The sequence below is a fragment of the Ranitomeya imitator genome, chromosome 4 (genome assembly GCF_032444005.1).
Source record: "Ranitomeya imitator isolate aRanImi1 chromosome 4, aRanImi1.pri, whole genome shotgun sequence".
NCBI lineage: Eukaryota > Metazoa > Chordata > Amphibia > Anura > Dendrobatidae > Ranitomeya > Ranitomeya imitator.
This window is the reverse complement of record NC_091285.1, coordinates 204,984,969-205,002,598: the sequence shown is the minus strand read 5'-3', so window position 1 is coordinate 205,002,598 and position 17,630 is coordinate 204,984,969. Positions and strand designations below refer to the sequence as shown.

Sequence of the window (17,630 nt, the reverse complement as noted above, 5' to 3'; positions counted from 1 at the left end):
TCCACCCTGTAGATTTATAAATATTATGTAATTAATTCATATTTTTTTTTATTTTATGGCCACCTTTTAAACTTCTCATTTATCTGTCATATATTTGGGATTGTGCGTAGGTAAGACATTATTCTTAGTTTATAAGTAACTAGATGGCAGCCCGATTCTAAAGAATCGGGAGTCTAGAATCCATATATACTTTATTTATTCAAATGTAAGAATAATACAATTAATGTCCTTATGTGGCAAATAATAGAGCAATATACCCAATGTGGCAAAGAAGAGGTTAATAAACGGCAGTCTCTCAGTATAACAGTCAGTGAATAATAGGCAGTATATGGAGAAAACACCAAACAAAAGTTCAAAATTGGTGTGAAAATGTCACTGAACCACTTCACAACTAAATATATATAGTTTTGGTAAATGGTATTATCATTTTTTTGACGAAATTCGGCAGGAGCTTGAAGAGCAACGTCACTGGGCCCGCCTCCACGCAGTAGAAACTTGCTGTGAGGTAAAAATTCAAAAATCACACCAAAATGGCGGGCGGAGTGTGTCACAGTACGGCACGTTTCTGATTGGTCGCTCGCAGCAGGCGGCAACCAATCAGACACTGGACACTGTTGACGTCACTTATCTCCGGACATTAGCTCCGGACATTAGCTCCGGACATTAGCTCCGGACATTATCTCCGCACATTAGCTCCGGACATTAGCTCCGGACATTAGCTCCGGACATTAGCTCCGGACATTAGCTCCGCACATTAGCTCCGGACATTAGCTCCGGACATTAGCTCCGGACAAAGCCACGGAAGTTGGCACAAATTGCAGGAAGTAGTATTCTAGGCAATTATATATTAGATTCTATAGAAGAATCCACTGGAATTCTAAACAAATCTATCATGGCTGATAACAGAGCAATGTGCTGCATGCATGGTAATATCTTACAGCCAAATTCTACTTAATTATTAATGAACTACTGTATTGTCTTACATGAATGATGAAGGTGTCTTGTGATCTGAGGTTCTCGTACTGATGATAGACATGATTGGTGAAGTATTCACTTTGTAGTCAGAAATGTGAGCATTTGAAAGAAAATTAAATGGCTCACAATTTAATTGACATGTAATGTCATATTGCCCCATATAGTATGCAGTTTACACCCGTTTATGGCCAAACTGTGCCAAAGAGGGTTGTAAAAGATGACGAGTGAGTGACAAATATAGGTCACAGTTTGAACTTTCATCACTTGTTGAACATTTTTATAGTAATGTAAAAAGTGGGTGAGTTCCCCAAAGAGATGTATTCCTTATAAGATTTATTAAAGGGGGTTTAAAGATATCCCTTATCTGTGGGATAGGAGATAACTTCCCAATCCCTGGAGGTCTGATCACGGAGACCCCCACCAATTTTGAGACCCGAGGCGTTTTTACAGTTTTCTAGTTCATAGTATGTTCCTTATGTAGCCTGGCTATTTCATGCTAAAACGTCTGTGACATCTCGAAATAAACCCCTTTCTATATGTCATGGTTGTAAATGCTAATGCTGGTCTAAGGCCAGATCATTTAGAATCGGGTCATCAGTAGCCGGCTGCAAATACCAGGGATATTGATGAGACTGAGACACATCCAGTTTCTGCACTTCCTATGTTTGTGTTTAAGGTTTGCCCAGTCCCCGCTGTCATTGACATGATTCTTGGTGAATAATATTTCAGGATGATTCTAATTAAAACAACATTTCATAGTAAGCAAGCATAATAGTTGAGTGACTTATTTTTGTATACCTTTTAAGTAGATATTAGCGGATCCATTTGTTTGACTCCTGTCCAGTGTCCAGGTCAGTGGTACCTGGTGGTTAGAAGAGAGATCCGGCATCTCCAGCATAGCTTTTTATTAGCCAGGGCTTATGTGATGTCATCTGTGCATCACGTCACACAGATGACGTTGCGCAAGCCCTGACAAATAGGGATGAGCCAATGCGTGGATGTTTGGGTACATCGGGTTCAGTCGACTATAGTCCAATGTTTGGTTTCGGGTACCTGAACTTGACCTGAACTTCAACGAACCCAAACCGAATAGAAGCCAATGGGAACCCGAACTTTGGTGCTGTAAAATGGCCATAGTAAGGGCTAGGGGTTTGCATAATTCTCTCTCTCTCACATACTCTCATTTCTGGGAGAAGTACATGTTCAGAGTTCAGTACCAGACACTAGGTGTTCAGTACGAACACCGAACTGACAAATCAAATGCTGCGCCGGGGATGCCGGAAGGCAAGAGATTCATGGGTTTCTCATCTACCCGCCAGGTACCACTGACCTGGATGCTCGATCAAAGTCCTGCGAATCTATCTTCTCATCTCTACTTTTCAGTTATTTTATCTCATTTGCTCCATTTATTCATAGATTCTTTCAAATTTGTGGTGACTTCCCTTAAAAGCAGGCAGTGGATTAGCTTCATTTTGTTGTCTGATGTGTCTAACAACATAATCTGCATGCTAGTAACTGCCAAAATGCTAAGTTAGTTTTAAACATGAATAGAGTTGAATACTATGCTCTTTATAACCATAAAAGATAAGTCGACTACATCTATATCTACGTTACGAGTCTCTGTAGCCGATCCGGCCAGCATGCTGCACTTTTTATCTAGTAAAATGGCTGATATTATTAGGAAAACCCAAAAGGCCGTATTATAGTCAATGGGATCCATTGGGTGCCGCTGGTGGCCATTGTGTTATAGATCCAGTGCTGCTTCTAATTTTATTGTTAGGCAGAACAGAGCAGATATGGATGAAGTCTAATAAAAAGTGATTATAATTTATAAAAAAAAAATACTTAGTATTTTATAAACAATACAAAAGTGATATAACTTAAAAATAAAAAACACTTTAAACTATTTTTTTTATCTTGTAGGGTATTTGGTGCTGCTATTTTTTTAACGTCAATCTTTAATATGTTGATACCGTCTGCAGCAAAAGTTCATTTTGGATGTGTTATTTGTGTCCGTGTCTTACAAGGCCTTGTTGAGGTAGGTGGATATGATGCAATTATAGTCAAATATATAGCTTTCAGGTTCATTTTAAATATTAATATACATATTGAGTATATGATATATATTTTTAGGGTGTGACATATCCAGCATGCCATGGGATGTGGAGTAAATGGGCACCACCTATGGAGAGGAGCAGACTAGCAACTACTTCATTTTGTGGTAATACGGCCTTTCTTTTAAACAATTTGCTTTTCGTTAACCCCCTTTCCACTCCTACTCATAAAAACATGTACAAAATATTTGCTTTTGCTGAGCATGTATGTTTATTTCCATGGGGAGAAGGTAACCTCACATGGGGAAACAGGATTGGACATGTTGAAATTCAGGCAAGGAAAAAGTATGCGCATTTTTTTCTTTTTAAAGTAAAATGAAGAAATAAAAAAGCATAAAAACACACGCAAAAAACGCATAAAAATACACATTTTATAACAGCCAAGGTGAAAGAACATACAACATAAAAAAACAAACAAAAACAAAAATACCAATGCAATTTTTGCTGCATTTTGCAGCTAAAGCCAGAAGTGGCTAGCAAGACATATATGTCCTATATGTATATTCCACTATGTTTCTTATTACGTAATAAGCAATTAATTATTGCAATACCATTCACTACCTGGCGATTTTCCAGTTTATCCTTTTAGCTTTTTCCTCCCCTACTTCCTAGAGCCATAACTTTTTTTTTTCTGCCCACATAGCTGTATGAGGGCTTGTTTTTTGCAGGACAAGTTGTACTTTTGAACCACACCTTTTATTTTATCACGTAACATACTAGAAAATGGTAAAAAATTCCAAATGTGCTGAAATTGCAAAAATAGTGCAATTCCACAATCCCAAGTTTTTGCTTTTTATATTTACTGTGTTCACTATACGGTAAAACTGACTTGACATTATTATTCTCCAGGTAGGTACAATTACGCAGATACCAAACATTTACAGGTTGCTTTTTTCTTTAATTAGGTGGTGAAACAAAATTTTGAAATTTGTAATAAAAAAATTTTTTTGTTGCCATTTTCCGATACCCTAAGGGTTTTCATTTTTCAGGATCTGGGGCTGTGTGATGACTTTTTGTTTTATGCCCCGAGCTGACGCCTTTATTAATGCTATTTGGGGGTAGATACGATGTTTTGATCATCTCTTATTGCATTTTTTTGTATTGTTGCGAAGGCCAAAACAACATAATTTTGGTGTTTAGATTTTTTTGTTGTGACGCCATTTACCGATCCGATTAACTTATTTTATATTTTGATAGATTGTACATTTCTGAAAATAGAGATACAAATTATGTGGATTTTTTTTTATTATTGTTTTATCTTCAATGAGGAAAAAGGAGGGTGATTTGAACTTTTGTGGGTTTTTAAAATTTTTTTCATACTTCTAAAAACTTATTTTTAGCACTTTTTGCTGACTTCAATAGCCCCCTTAGGACACTTGAAGCTGCGATCGTCCGATTGCTTGTACTATACATAGCAGTGTTTCATCACCGCTATGTATATCAGAAATCACAGTCTCCTACGAATGCTGTCCAAAAGCCGGTGTTCACAGGAGTATCGGAGTGAGAGGCACAGGGGTCTTCTGCAAACCCCCGTCTGTCATGACAACCCATTGGCACCCCGCAGTCAAGTGACAGGGGAGCCGATGGGCAGGATTTGTGACACGCTTCCGGCTGGTGTGTACTAAATCCTGCTGTCAGTGATTGACAACTGGATTTAACTGTTTAATAGCTGTGGGTGAAGGACCTCTCCACCTGCGGCTGTTAGAGGCACTTGATGGCTGATAAAATCAGCAATCAAATACAGTGAAAGATGTAGGCACGAGTGCAAGCCCACGTCAAAGACACGATCACTAAACAGAACCTGTCACGTCAAAAACTCTACCAATGGAGGTTAATATGCAGCTTCATACCGTTATTAGCATAATGAAGCTTGCGGCCGCAGCACTGAAAACCTGGCTGTTAGGAGGAATGAACTTTATACCCCCTGGCAGCCTCAGGCTTTCAGTCATGTAGGCTGAAGCCTCAGTCATGGCTCAGCACATAGTGAGTGACGGCTGTAACTACACTCCATCACTGACTGACAGCTGGCTCTGTACTGATGCATTGTTGGCTTTCAGTCAGTAACATGGTTACCGTCGCCACTAACTTTGTACTAAGCAGTGACTGAAGCCGTGTTTCATGACTGAAAGTCGGGAGGAATAAAGTTAATTTCCTCCCGGTATCTGTGCTTTCAGTACAGCAACCGCACAGCTTTAGAATGCTAGTAGCCTGCAGTTTAACCCCATATCTGCAGGTTTATAGCATTTTGGGACATGACAGGGTGCCTTTAAATACTGTTTCATTTGCTACTTTTATATTACAGGCTCCTATGCTGGTGCAGTAATTGCAATGCCATTAGCAGGGATACTTGTACAATACATCGGCTGGTCCTCTGTATTTTACATTTATGGTAAGTTGTTTTTTTTAATTTATATATGTATAAAAACTGGGACTGTAACTCGTAGCCGTCTCTCAGGGTATGTTGGAGAATTATAGTTTAACAGCTGGGGTACTGAAGGTGGATGATCCCTGTCCTGAATAGAAAAAAAAACTACTTGTATTTTGTTTTTCACTTACAGGGGCTGGCTGTTCAAACCAAGTACACGCTCTTGGTGCATCATCGCGGAGCTAATCATTTACATGCACCTTCCCACCTGCTTGGTTTCTCTCAATCTCCACCCGTCTCTGCGCTCTGAAGCCAAAGTTGGCAATCAAAGAAGAGGGGGTAGAAATTGAGAGAAAGTGAGCAGGTGGGTAAGTGTATTTAAAAGGTTGGCCAGAGCGGCAGGACTTTGTTCATTCTGTGCTGACAGAGTCCCTATACTAAAAAAAAAAACAAAAAAAAAACATATTGCTCAGGGAATTTGAAGAAATTCTGTTAGGGAGACAAATGGCTCCAATCATAATTGTCTTCTAAACATTTGTGAACACCTCTCAATTAGTGCATTTTTAATTTGTGAAAAATTCATCCAACAATTTACACATTTTTTTAAGTTTTTTTGTTATTGTTTAGTTTTCTGATTTTACTATCAAGATAACTTTTCCAGACATTTTAGACTGATACATCAAATGCAACTTTAAAGAAAAAAAAGTTGCACAAATGTACTCCTATCTCCTCCGGAGTTTATGTATGCAAGTTATTTTGATGCAATTTTTTTTGTGCAACTTGCTTTGCTAAAATGTCGCAAAAAGAGGTCAGAGACAAAAAGAAGAGCATTTTTGATTTTGCATAAAATTCAAGAAGCACATGCACCCGTTTGTCCTTTGCACTAGCCTGTCTTTTGACGTGAACATCCATCGGAGGGCATCACGTAACTGTAACAGTCAATTAGTGGCCGAGGATCGGCTACAGCCCACACATTCTGTCCCAACATGTTGTGTCCTCTTCAGTCAGTATTCTCTAATACAGAATTACCATAGTTAATGGGGTTCCTAAACTAGACACCTCCTTTATCTGAATACTTAGAAACAACATTTTGTGGATCCATGTATTTTGGGTCAGCTTTTACATGCGCAGAGGTACTACACTGAGTAGATTATTTTATAGTGACCATACTAATCCATACTCATCTGTGGTGCAGGAATGTTTGGAATGATTTGGTACGTGTTCTGGTTGCTACATGCTACAGAGAGCCCAGCTGCTCATCCTTCCATTACTGCGGAAGAACGGTCATACATTGAGACCAGCATTGGAGAAGGATGTAGTTTAGTTACAACTGGTGTAAGTATAGTATCGGTCTATTGTTTGCTTTGGAGGACACTAAATGTCATATCAATGAGCTCTTCTTAAATGTTTATTAAGTATGCAATGGCTACATATAGAGTGATGGATACCCTGAATGTTAGGAATAGGAAATCTTTCAATTAAAAGGTTATTCCCATGTTTTAGAGTAGGTATAGTTAGAGTTAAACTAACCAAGTTTGCAATTAACTAGCTAGTTGTCAAGGAGACCGTCCACTGCTGCTGTCTTGGAGCGGTGGCTGAACATATGGAGTTCTTATATGTTAGTTCTACACTAAGGCCACTGGAGATTTCTTCGCAACTTAGGAGTAGCTCACCTCCTTGTCCTTAAAACCCTTTTGACTCTCCACTGATTGTGATCTAAATTCAGATCTAGAGGTTGCTCGGGTTTGCACTCAACCCACACTCACTTACCCACTCACCAATGTCAAACCACTGGAACCACTGCACAAGTTTGCAGTCCCTGTCCCTCACTGATAAGATCGTGATCATGATGGCACACAAGTCTCAAGAGACAAGCTGCTTTGGGAAGGTGTACAATTCTGGATGACAGAAAGCAGAACTGTATGGTCAGTCAAAGAGGTGCATGTTCTGCTTCCAACAATCGAGACGCTGGAAGGCTGGGGAGCTGCATGCTCCTGAAGATAAAAGAGTTCATGATCAGCAGCCATTTAATAGCCTGACTACACAGGCAGACCGCGGTAAATGAATCACATTCAATGATCTGGAATAGATTGTTCAGTGCACATAGGCTTCCATTGTTCTCGGCAGTACGAGTCCTGTTTACGTAGGACGATGTCCTGCCGAGGATGATGATCTTTTGCACTGCTCAAAAGTGCACAGACCTGCAGGAACTGGAGAAATCGATAACCAATAGTAGGTGCAATAGATAATCCACAATGATATTACAAATTGTTTATGTGACAGAAAATATGGCTGGAGATCAGTATAAAACACAATCATATTGATACAAATTGTGCATATATAACAATCATTATTTCATACAAAAAAGTTAAAATAGTAAAAAGCAACACTCATATCAACACCTACCCACATTTTGCAGATCCTCATAATAAATAATCTGCAACTTCACAATTTTTTTTTTCAAATAGACCGAAACAGTACAGATTGATTAAATGCAATATACTGTATCTTGCCAGTAGGATCAACCCTCCTGAACAGTCTATATGGGCATATCTCATAGGATGCTGAATAAAATTATCTTGATATCTGTGATCCGATGTCTTATACCAGAGAAATTCACATTTTTCTTATACAGTGCTTCTCAAAAAATTAGAATGTCATCAAAAAGTTAATTTATTTCAGTTCTTCAATACAAAAAGTGAAACTCCTATAATATAGAATCATTACAAACAGTGATCTATTTCAAGTGTTTATTTCTGTTAATGCTGATGATTATGGCTTACAGCCAATGAAAACCCAAAAGTCATTATCTCAGTAAATTATAATAATTAACAAAAAACACCTGCAAAGGTCCCTTGGTCTGTTTCAGTAGGCTCCACAATCATGGGAAAGACTGCTGACTTGACAGATGACCAGAAGGTAGTCATTGACACACTCCACAAGGAGGGCAATCCACCAAAGGTCATTGCTAAAGAAGCTGGCTGTTCACAGAGTGCTGTATCCAAGCATATTAATGGAACGTTGAGTGGAAGGACAAAGTGTGGTAGAAAAAGGTGCAAGAGATAACCGCAGCCTTGGAAGGATTGCTAAGAAAAGGTCATTCAAAAATTTGGGGGAGATTCCTAAGAAGTGGACTGCTGCTGGAGTCACTGCTTCAAGAGCCACCACACACAAAAGTATCCAGAACGTGGGCTACAAGTGTCGCATTCTTTGTGTCAAGCCACTCATGACCAATAGACAATGCCACAAGCGTCTTACCTGGAGCGAGGAGAAAAAGAACTGGACTGTAGCTCAGTGGTCCAAGGCGTTGTTTTTAGATGGAAGTAAATTTTTCATTGCATGTGGAAATCAAGGTTCCAGAGTCTGGAGGAAGAGTGGAGAGGCACACAATCCAAGCTGCTTGAGGTCTAGTGTGAAGTTTCCACAATCAGTTATGGTTTGGGGAGCCATGTCATCTGCTGGTGTAGGTCCACTGTGTTTTATCAAGACCAAAGTCATCGTAGCTGTCTACCAGGAATTTTTACAGCACTTCATGCTTCCCTCTGCCAACAAGCTTTTTGGAGATGGAAATTTCATTCTCCAGCAGGACTCGGCACCTCTCCCCACTGCCAAAATTACCAATATCTGGTTTAAAAACAACAGTATCGCTGTGCTTGATTGGCCAGCAAACATGCCTGACTTTAACCCCATAGAGGATCCATGGGGTATTGTCAAGAGAAAGATGAGAGACACCAGACCCAACAATGCAGATGAGCTGAAGGCTGATATCAAAGAAACCTGAACTTCCATAACAACTCAGCAGTGCCACAGGCTGATCGCCTCCATGCCACACCACAATGATGTAGTAATTGATGCAAAAGGAACCCTGACCAAGTATTGAGTGCATTTACTGAATACACATTTCGTATTTTAAAATCATTGTTCAAGCAGGTGTTATAAAGTATTCTAATTTACTGAGAAAATGACTTTTGGGTTTTCATTGGCTGCAAGCCATAATCATCAACATTAACAGAAATAAACACTTGAAATAGATCACTCTGTAATAACGCTATATAATATACAAGCTTCACTTTTTGTATTGAAGAACTGAAACACATTAAGTTTTTGATGATATTCTAATTTTGTGGGAAGCACCTGTATGTGAATGAGTTGTTCAGGACTATTGGCCAGACACTGATCTGCATGAGAAGCTGCCTCCAGAGATTATTTTATTGAAATGAGCATTGAAAGTGTGAGACGTAATGACTGACAGCCTGTTGTCATAATTACATACAGCTCTGCAGTAAAACCAGAACTAACACAGTACAGCAGAAGTGAACTATGTCCCCTCATAGTGCTGTCAGCTCTGCTGTAGAGCTGTGATTGATTATAACTAACACAGTCACAGTACAGCACTGTTGAATCTTGTCTCATTACAAACAAAGCAAGTACATCTAGAATTGTATGCTCACATTGCTGTCAGCATTGCTGTATTGCCCTTCCCCCACACTGACTGACTGCCTGTGAGATGGAAGCTCAAGTACTATGAAAGGACTGCAGCTGCAAATGTTTTTGTAATGAGCAAACTTCATATCTGCTGCACTATGTTAGCTCTGCTGTGCTGTGTTAATTCTGATCTCACTGCAGAGGTGTGTGTGATTGTGAGAGCAGACTGTCAGTTATGATATGTCTCACACTGGTAACTCCCACTTTCAATTAAAATAATCCCTTGAGGTAGATTCTCATGCAGATCAGTATCTGATCCATAGATCTTAACAGCTCACTTACATATAAGAAGAACGTGGATAATAAGGCATTGGATTGCAGACATCAAAATATAATTTTATTCAACTTTTTAGTACTTGCATGCCTATGTAGATCGCTTCGGAGGTTAGATCCTACTCACAGATTCTGTTTAAGTCTGTCCTGCTCATGTGATTGGTGCAAAGGCAAACAAATCGTTACACTTACTGTACAGTACAGTCCAAACTCTTCTTGAGCAGGTTCCCAATTTAAGAGCAGAGAGCCATGATTAGGACACCTGACCTCAAAGCTGCAGATTTATAACTGTAACTCTTCAGAAGATGAGAGGGAGCGGAGGGGGACACAGGTGAGCAGCTATCAATGGGATGGAGAAAAGTGGGTGAAATAATAAAAGTTAACCCCTCTCCTGGAATGTAACTACTGCGCTTTCTTACCAGGGTCTGGAGGCCAAGTTCCATGGAAACGAGCTGTACACTGTAAAAGATAAAAGCTTTCATTGTAGGAGAATGACAGCAAATAAAAAAGCATGTCAATTGCAAACTTGCGTATTTTCATGCTGTTTAACTAATTAAAGAAATGTAAGAACTTTAATGCACAAATTCTGGACATTTGTATTCTTGCTGTAGTTTACATCTTAACACATTCAAACGCTCTCTCCTAATAGCACTGATATAATAATTTTCTGTTTAATTTTCAGAAATTTAAGACACCTTGGAAGAAGTTCTTTACCTCAATGCCAGTCTATGCAATCATAGTTGCAAATTTCTGCCGAAGCTGGACATTTTATTTGCTGCTGATCAGCCAGCCTGCTTACTTTGAAGAGGTGTTTGGTTTCCCAATAAGTAAGGTAAATGTTTTACATGTGTGAATGCATGCTTTGTACAAATATGAGAAGAATAAATATGGTCAACATAAGCGGATATTTCTTAAATTGGGCACTTAAAGGGAATCTGTCAGTAGGATCAACTCTCTTAAGCTGTCTATATGGGCATGTAGGTCATAGGAAGCTGAATAACATGATATATGTGATCTGATCCCTTATTCCCAAGTAATCCATGTTTTTCGTAATATATAAATTGACTGTTAAAGGGAACTTGTCAACACTTTTTGTGTCTCTATACAAATGCTGTCATCTTCATCTGCTCCTGCGCAGCATTCCACAAATGTGTCTTTCATCTCCTGACTCTTCTTGTACACCCACAAAAATACAATTTTATTTGCTCGCTCCCACGCTGCATTTAAATGAGGATGGTCCGGTCTGATAGGCATCCTAGCTGCGACATCTGTGCCTCCTCTCTGCTCCCAATTGCTGTCCTCTGGGTTTGATTGGGTTTGGCTATATGGCATATAAATGGGGAGTCATGAGATAATAGACATGTTTGTGGAAGGCAGAGCAGCAGCAGGAAAAGGTGGCATTTGTTCCGACACAAAAACTGGTGAAAGGTTCCGTTTAATATCTATGATAGGGACACAGATCTCTTCGAGAATCTACCTCCAAAGCTTATTTTAAATTAAAGGTGTGTGTTACAACTGTAACGTGGTGCGGGGTGGTATCTGTGGGCGACATACTTCTTTCATGCCCCGACAGCGTCGGACTGGAGCACCTTGGGCCCACCAGAGAAAATCATTCTTGGGGCCCACTATACAGTATAGCTACAAAGAAATAAATTCAAGACCATCAATTGTGTGGTAAAACACAAGAATATCAGGGTATAATATAAGGTAGTACACGACTTAATTAGGTAGCAGGGGTTGGGGTAGCCCCTCATAGAATATAAAGTAGCCCCCTCATAGAATATAATGCAGCCCCCCTCATAGGGTATAATACTGCATCCCACAAAATATAATGCAACCCCCTCTTACGGTATAATGCAGCCCCCAATAGAATATAATGTAGCACCCTCATATGGCATAATGCAGCCCCTCTCATAAAGTATAATTCAGCCCCTCCACAGAATATAATGTAGCCCCCTCAGAGTATAATGCAACCCCTGCATAAGGAAGCCCCCCATAGAATATACTGTGGCTCCCCTCATATAGTATGATGTAGCCCCCTGAGAGAATAATGCAGCCCCACACAGAATTATAATGTAGTCCCCTGAAAGGGTATAATGCAGCCCCCCTGGAAGGGTATAATGCAGCCTCCCCCCGCCACCATCATTGTTTTCCCCCTCTACCCCTATCATTGTACTCATCACCACCTCCATCATTGCCTTCTCACCAACCACCATTGTCCTTTCCACCAAAATCATCTTTGTCCTTTACACCACAACCATCATTGCTTTCTCCCCCACCACCCCCATCATTGCCCATTCCAACACCTCCATCATTGTCTCCCCCACCACCATCATAATCATTGTCCTTTCCACCACAACCATCATTGCCTCCTCCTCCACACCCCATCTTTGCCCATTCCACCACCTCCATCATTGCCTCCCCCCACCACCATCATCATTGCCTCCCCCTCGCCACCATCATTTCCTTCTCCCCCACCACCTCCATCATTTCTTCCCCCACCACCTCCATAATTGCCTCCCCCACCACCATCATCATCATCATTGCCTCCACCACCATCATTGCCTCCTCCACCATCATCATTGCCTCCTCCACCATCATCATCATTGCCTCTCCCATCACCATCATCATTGTCTTCTCCCCCACCACCCCCATTATTGGCAATCTCCAATACACACACATACAACACCACAATCACACAAACAGCACCACACACAGACAGCACAGCACCACTCTCTCTCACACACACACACATACACCGCACCACATACACACACAGCTGCACACATGCAGGCAGAGACACACATACACACAGCACCCACTCACCTCTCCGCACGTTTCCAGCAGCCGCAGCACATCCTGGCAGCTTCCTTCTCTGAAACAGCCATGCTGAATGATGATGTCATCCAGGCGCACTGAGTCAGACAGGAAGTGGCAGGCAGGAAGGGGGACTGCATCGGATCCCTGCAGCTCCGCTCCGGTGCCAAGCTGCAGGGATTGCAATCAGGGTTAGCCGCACTTTAGGGCCCACCTTCGGGGCCCCGATTCAGCAGCACCAGCGGGCAGTGTTAGCCTCAGCCTGCAGATAACGCTGCCCGCTATTAAAGTGAAATGGTATTCACTCCTCTCCACGCCCATGAAGAGTCGGCACCAGGTGTTCTGACCGCTGCTCTGCCGCCCCCTGTTTGTCAGTAACGACTGCCGCCTGAAGCAAAGGGCTCAACTTGCACCATGATAGCGGCGCCCCTGTTACTTATACACCGGAGACCAGAACTGTATACAGTATTCTAAGTATGGTCGAACTAGTGACTTGTGTAGAGGTAAAATTATGTTCTCCTCATGAGCATCTATGCCTCTTTTAATGCATCCCATTATTTTATTTGCCTTTGCAGCAGCTGCCTGACACTGGCCACTAAATGTGAGATTGTCGCCCTCCCATACCCCCAGGTCTTTCTCATTGACGGTTTTGCCCAATTACAATTAAGCACATACATACACATCTTATTTGCTCTACCCAAGTGCGTGACCTTACATTTAAACCAATTAAAGCTCATTTGCCATTTATCAGCCCAAGCTTCTAGTTTACATAAATCCTCCTGTAATATACAATTGTCCTCCTCTGTATTGATTACCCTGCAGAGTTTAGTGTCATCTGCAAATTTTTTTCGTTTTGCCACGACCAATCAGCGACTTGGATTCCATGACAGACAGAGGCCGCGACCAATGAATATCTTGTGACAGACAGACAGAAAGACGGAAGTGACCCTTAGACAATTATATAGTAGATATTCCAATGCCACAGGGCAGTGGGAAGAGAGTGGCCAAGCGCCAGAATAGGCACTTACAGATGTGCCTTTTCTGGGGTGGCTGCGGGCAGATGTTTTTAGCCAGAGGGGGGGGGGGGGGGGGCAATAACGATGGACACTCTCCAGGCTATTATCTGCCCTCAGTCACTGGCTTTCCCACTCTGGCGGAGAAAATTGCACGGGAGCCCACGCCAGTTTTTTCTGTGAAATAACCTTTTAATTTAACACCTACAGCTCCCAAATTTTACATACAAACACTTCTAACAATATTAGTGAGGAATATATAAAAATATAATGGATATGCCATGGTTTACTGTATGTAAACCATGTCTCATATCCTGTCGGGTTCGGTAAGCATTTAGCAAAAGCAGACAATGGAATTACCGGCTTTTCTACTATCTAGCTCTGTATGAAATATATATATGTGTCTCACTGACATATATACATATACCTATTCTATGTGTAGACATTTTATCTATTCTATTTTTAAGCTGTCAGTGTGATTTTACTGTACACCGCACTGAATCTCCGGCTTTTCTATAGGACACCAATGCATATTTCTCCCAAGTCACACTGATGGTCCATGTGGTGCGCGCGTTTTTCTCGCACCCATAGACTTTCATTGGCGTTTCTCGGACAATATACAGTGAAAATTATACATCTTATTACTTCTACCCAAGTGCATGACCTTACATTTATCCCCATTAAAGCTCATTTGCCATTTATCAGCCCAAGCTTCCAGTTTACATAAATCATCCTGTAATATAAAATTGTCGTCCCCTGTATTGATTACCCTGCAGAGTTTAGTGTCATCTGCAAGTATTGAAATTCTACTCTGTATGCCCCCTACAAGGTCATTAATAAATATGTTAAAAAGAAGTGGGCCTAATACTGACCCCTGTGGTACCCCACTGCTAACTGTGACCCAGTCCGAGTGTGCTCCATTAATAACCACTAGTGATGAGCGAATATACTCGTTACTTGAGATTTGCCGAGCATGCTCAGGTGTCCTCCGAGTATTTTTTAGTGCTCGGAGATTTAGTTTTCATCGCCTCAGCTGAATGATTTACATCTGTTAGCCAGGCTAAGTACTTGTGGGGGTTGCCTGGTTGCTAGGTAATCGCCACATGTAATCAAGCAGGCTAGTAGTTGTAAATCATCCAGCTGCGGCGAAGAAAACTAAATCTCTAAGCACTAAAAAATACTCGGAGGACACCCAATATCTCGAGTAACGAGTATATTTGCTCATCACTAATAACCACCCTTTGTTTCCTATCCCGAGCCAGTTATTAACCCACTTACACATATTTTCCCCTATCCCCATTGTTCTTATTTTATGTATCAACCTTTTGTGTGGCACCGTTTCAAAAGCTTTTGAAAAGTCCATATACACTACATCCACTGGGTTCCCTTGGTCCAGTCCGGAACTTACCTCTTCATAGAAGCTGATGAGATTAGTCTGATATGAACGGTCCCTAGTGAACCCGTGCTGATACTGGGTCATGAGGTTATTCATCTTCAGATACTCCAGTATAGCATCTCTTAGAATGCCCTCCAGGATTTTACCCACAGTAGAGGTTAACCTTACTGGCCTATAATTGACGAGTTCAGTTTTTGTCCCCTTTTTGAATATTGGCACCACATTTGCTATACGCCAGTCCTGTGGTACAGACCCTGTTATTATGGAGTCTTTAAAGATTAAAAATAATGGTCTATCAATGACTGTGCTTAATTCCTGCAGTACTGGGGGGGTGTATTCCTTCCGGGCCCGGAGATTTGTCAATTTTAGTGATTTTTAGACGCCGCCGCACTTCCTGCTGGGTAAAGCAGGTGACATTTAATGGGGAGTTTTTTTGTCACTGATCGTTTTGTCTGCCACAGAATTTTCTTGTGTAAATACTGATGAAAAAAATCATTTTTCCTCATCCACCATTTCATTCAGACTATTTTTAAAAATAAACTTTTTTTTCTGAACCATAATGTGGGGAGGAATATGTACAGTGTAAATCTGGTGGAAAGCTTCATGGATGTTTGCATAACACATGTAACATCTTTTTCAAATTCTTTCTTTACCTAATAAACTCACATGGTTCTGCCTCAGTTAATTCTGCTGCTTTCACCATAACCCAGTACAGTGCTTTAGTAGCTTCCCTTTTCCCCAATAATGGCACTACAGTTTAGTAAGCCAGGGTCCTAATTCTCAACCCGTAATTCTGTGTCCTTTTTCCCTTGCGGGACCTACTTTTGCCACTATGGCCTTTAGGCCGGTGTCACACTTGCAACTGCAATGTGAGAAACTCACGCGAGTCTACCGCCTCAATATCCGCCGCTGCCATCAGCACTCGAGACAGGAGCATTCAGCTGCATCGAAATACATGCAGCCACACACTCCGGTCCTGAGTGCTGGCAGCAGTGCCGAGAATTGAGGCAAGAGACTCGCTCGAGTTTCTCACATTGCAGTTGCAAGTGCGACACCCCGCCTTACTTAGCTTCTCTGCTTGCCGACGCCTCAGAACTACCACACCGGGCACTCTCTTCATCTCGCACACCGTGCTCCAATTCGTCCCGTTACCTCTTTGGTTTGGAAACTCAGGACCGTCCTGCTATGCCTCCTGCCCCAGATCCAGTCTCCGGAGAATCACTCACTACTTCTATTTCTTTTGATGTTTTCCATCCTGGATCATGCTATCCATTCCCCTCGGTCTCCTTTCACCTCAGGAACACCCACTTAATGCGGCTCTGCTCACTGGTCAGATATATCTGCTTCTACTGCACCCTGGGCCCTATCTGACTTCCTGACAGGAAACTCCCTGTCCCTTTTAGGTAGCCCCTCCTACTTTGGGGTAGTCCCAAATATTAACCCTAACTGTCCCTCTCTATTAATATCATCACACATTACTAAACATACCACACATCACATCACATTACAGCAATACACATATCTTCAAGGGGGAACCTGGGCCAAGTTTCTATCTTCTTACACTACGATTGTTCCAAATCATCTTTCGCATTGAATATATTTGTGTTGGATAAATGTGTACAATGATGTTACAATTCGAGCACTGCATTATGTGGTTGCTCATGTTCGTTTTTGTCATATACTATTTTTTTTTTCATTTAAAAGCCCATTCTTTGTTGAGTTGGGACATTAGTATGCTAGCATATAGTCCTATTCTGTAGCGGCCATAAATGACTTTATAATAAGTAACAAAATAGTTTTTTTTCTGTTTCTTAGGTTGGTCTACTTTCTGCAGTGCCACATATGGTAATGACAATTATTGTACCCTTTGGGGGACAGTTGGCAGATTTTTTAAGAAGCAGGCAGATACTGAGCACCACAACTGTAAGAAAAATCATGAACTGTGGAGGTATTACATTTCATGTTATATTTTTCTATTTCTATGTTTTATGTTGTATTTACCCACTCACCCTTGGGCCATTTTCAGTTTTTTCATTTTTTTCCTACCCTTCTTCCAAAAACGATAATTTTTTTATTCTCCAATCACCATAGCTGTACTGTAGGAGGGCTTGTTTGATGCGGGACGAGTTGTGCTTTTGAATGACACCATTGTGCGCTGAAATTCCAATTCCACAATTGTTTTTTTTCATGTC

General features: G+C 41.1%; 1 protein-coding gene across 1 annotated transcript in view; it reads left to right on the top strand.

Moving 5' to 3' along the window:
* SLC17A8 (solute carrier family 17 member 8) overlaps positions 1 to 17,630 on the top strand; it is a 73,389-nt gene that overhangs the window by 21,839 nt on the left and 33,920 nt on the right. Inside the window, exons 4-9 of the mRNA XM_069764305.1 lie at positions 2,899 to 3,013; positions 3,109 to 3,196; positions 5,392 to 5,478; positions 6,650 to 6,789; positions 10,895 to 11,044; positions 17,254 to 17,386. Of these exons, the coding sequence (XP_069620406.1) occupies positions 2,899 to 3,013; positions 3,109 to 3,196; positions 5,392 to 5,478; positions 6,650 to 6,789; positions 10,895 to 11,044; positions 17,254 to 17,386 (713 nt within the window). The remainder of the gene's footprint in view (positions 1 to 2,898; positions 3,014 to 3,108; positions 3,197 to 5,391; positions 5,479 to 6,649; positions 6,790 to 10,894; positions 11,045 to 17,253; positions 17,387 to 17,630) is intronic.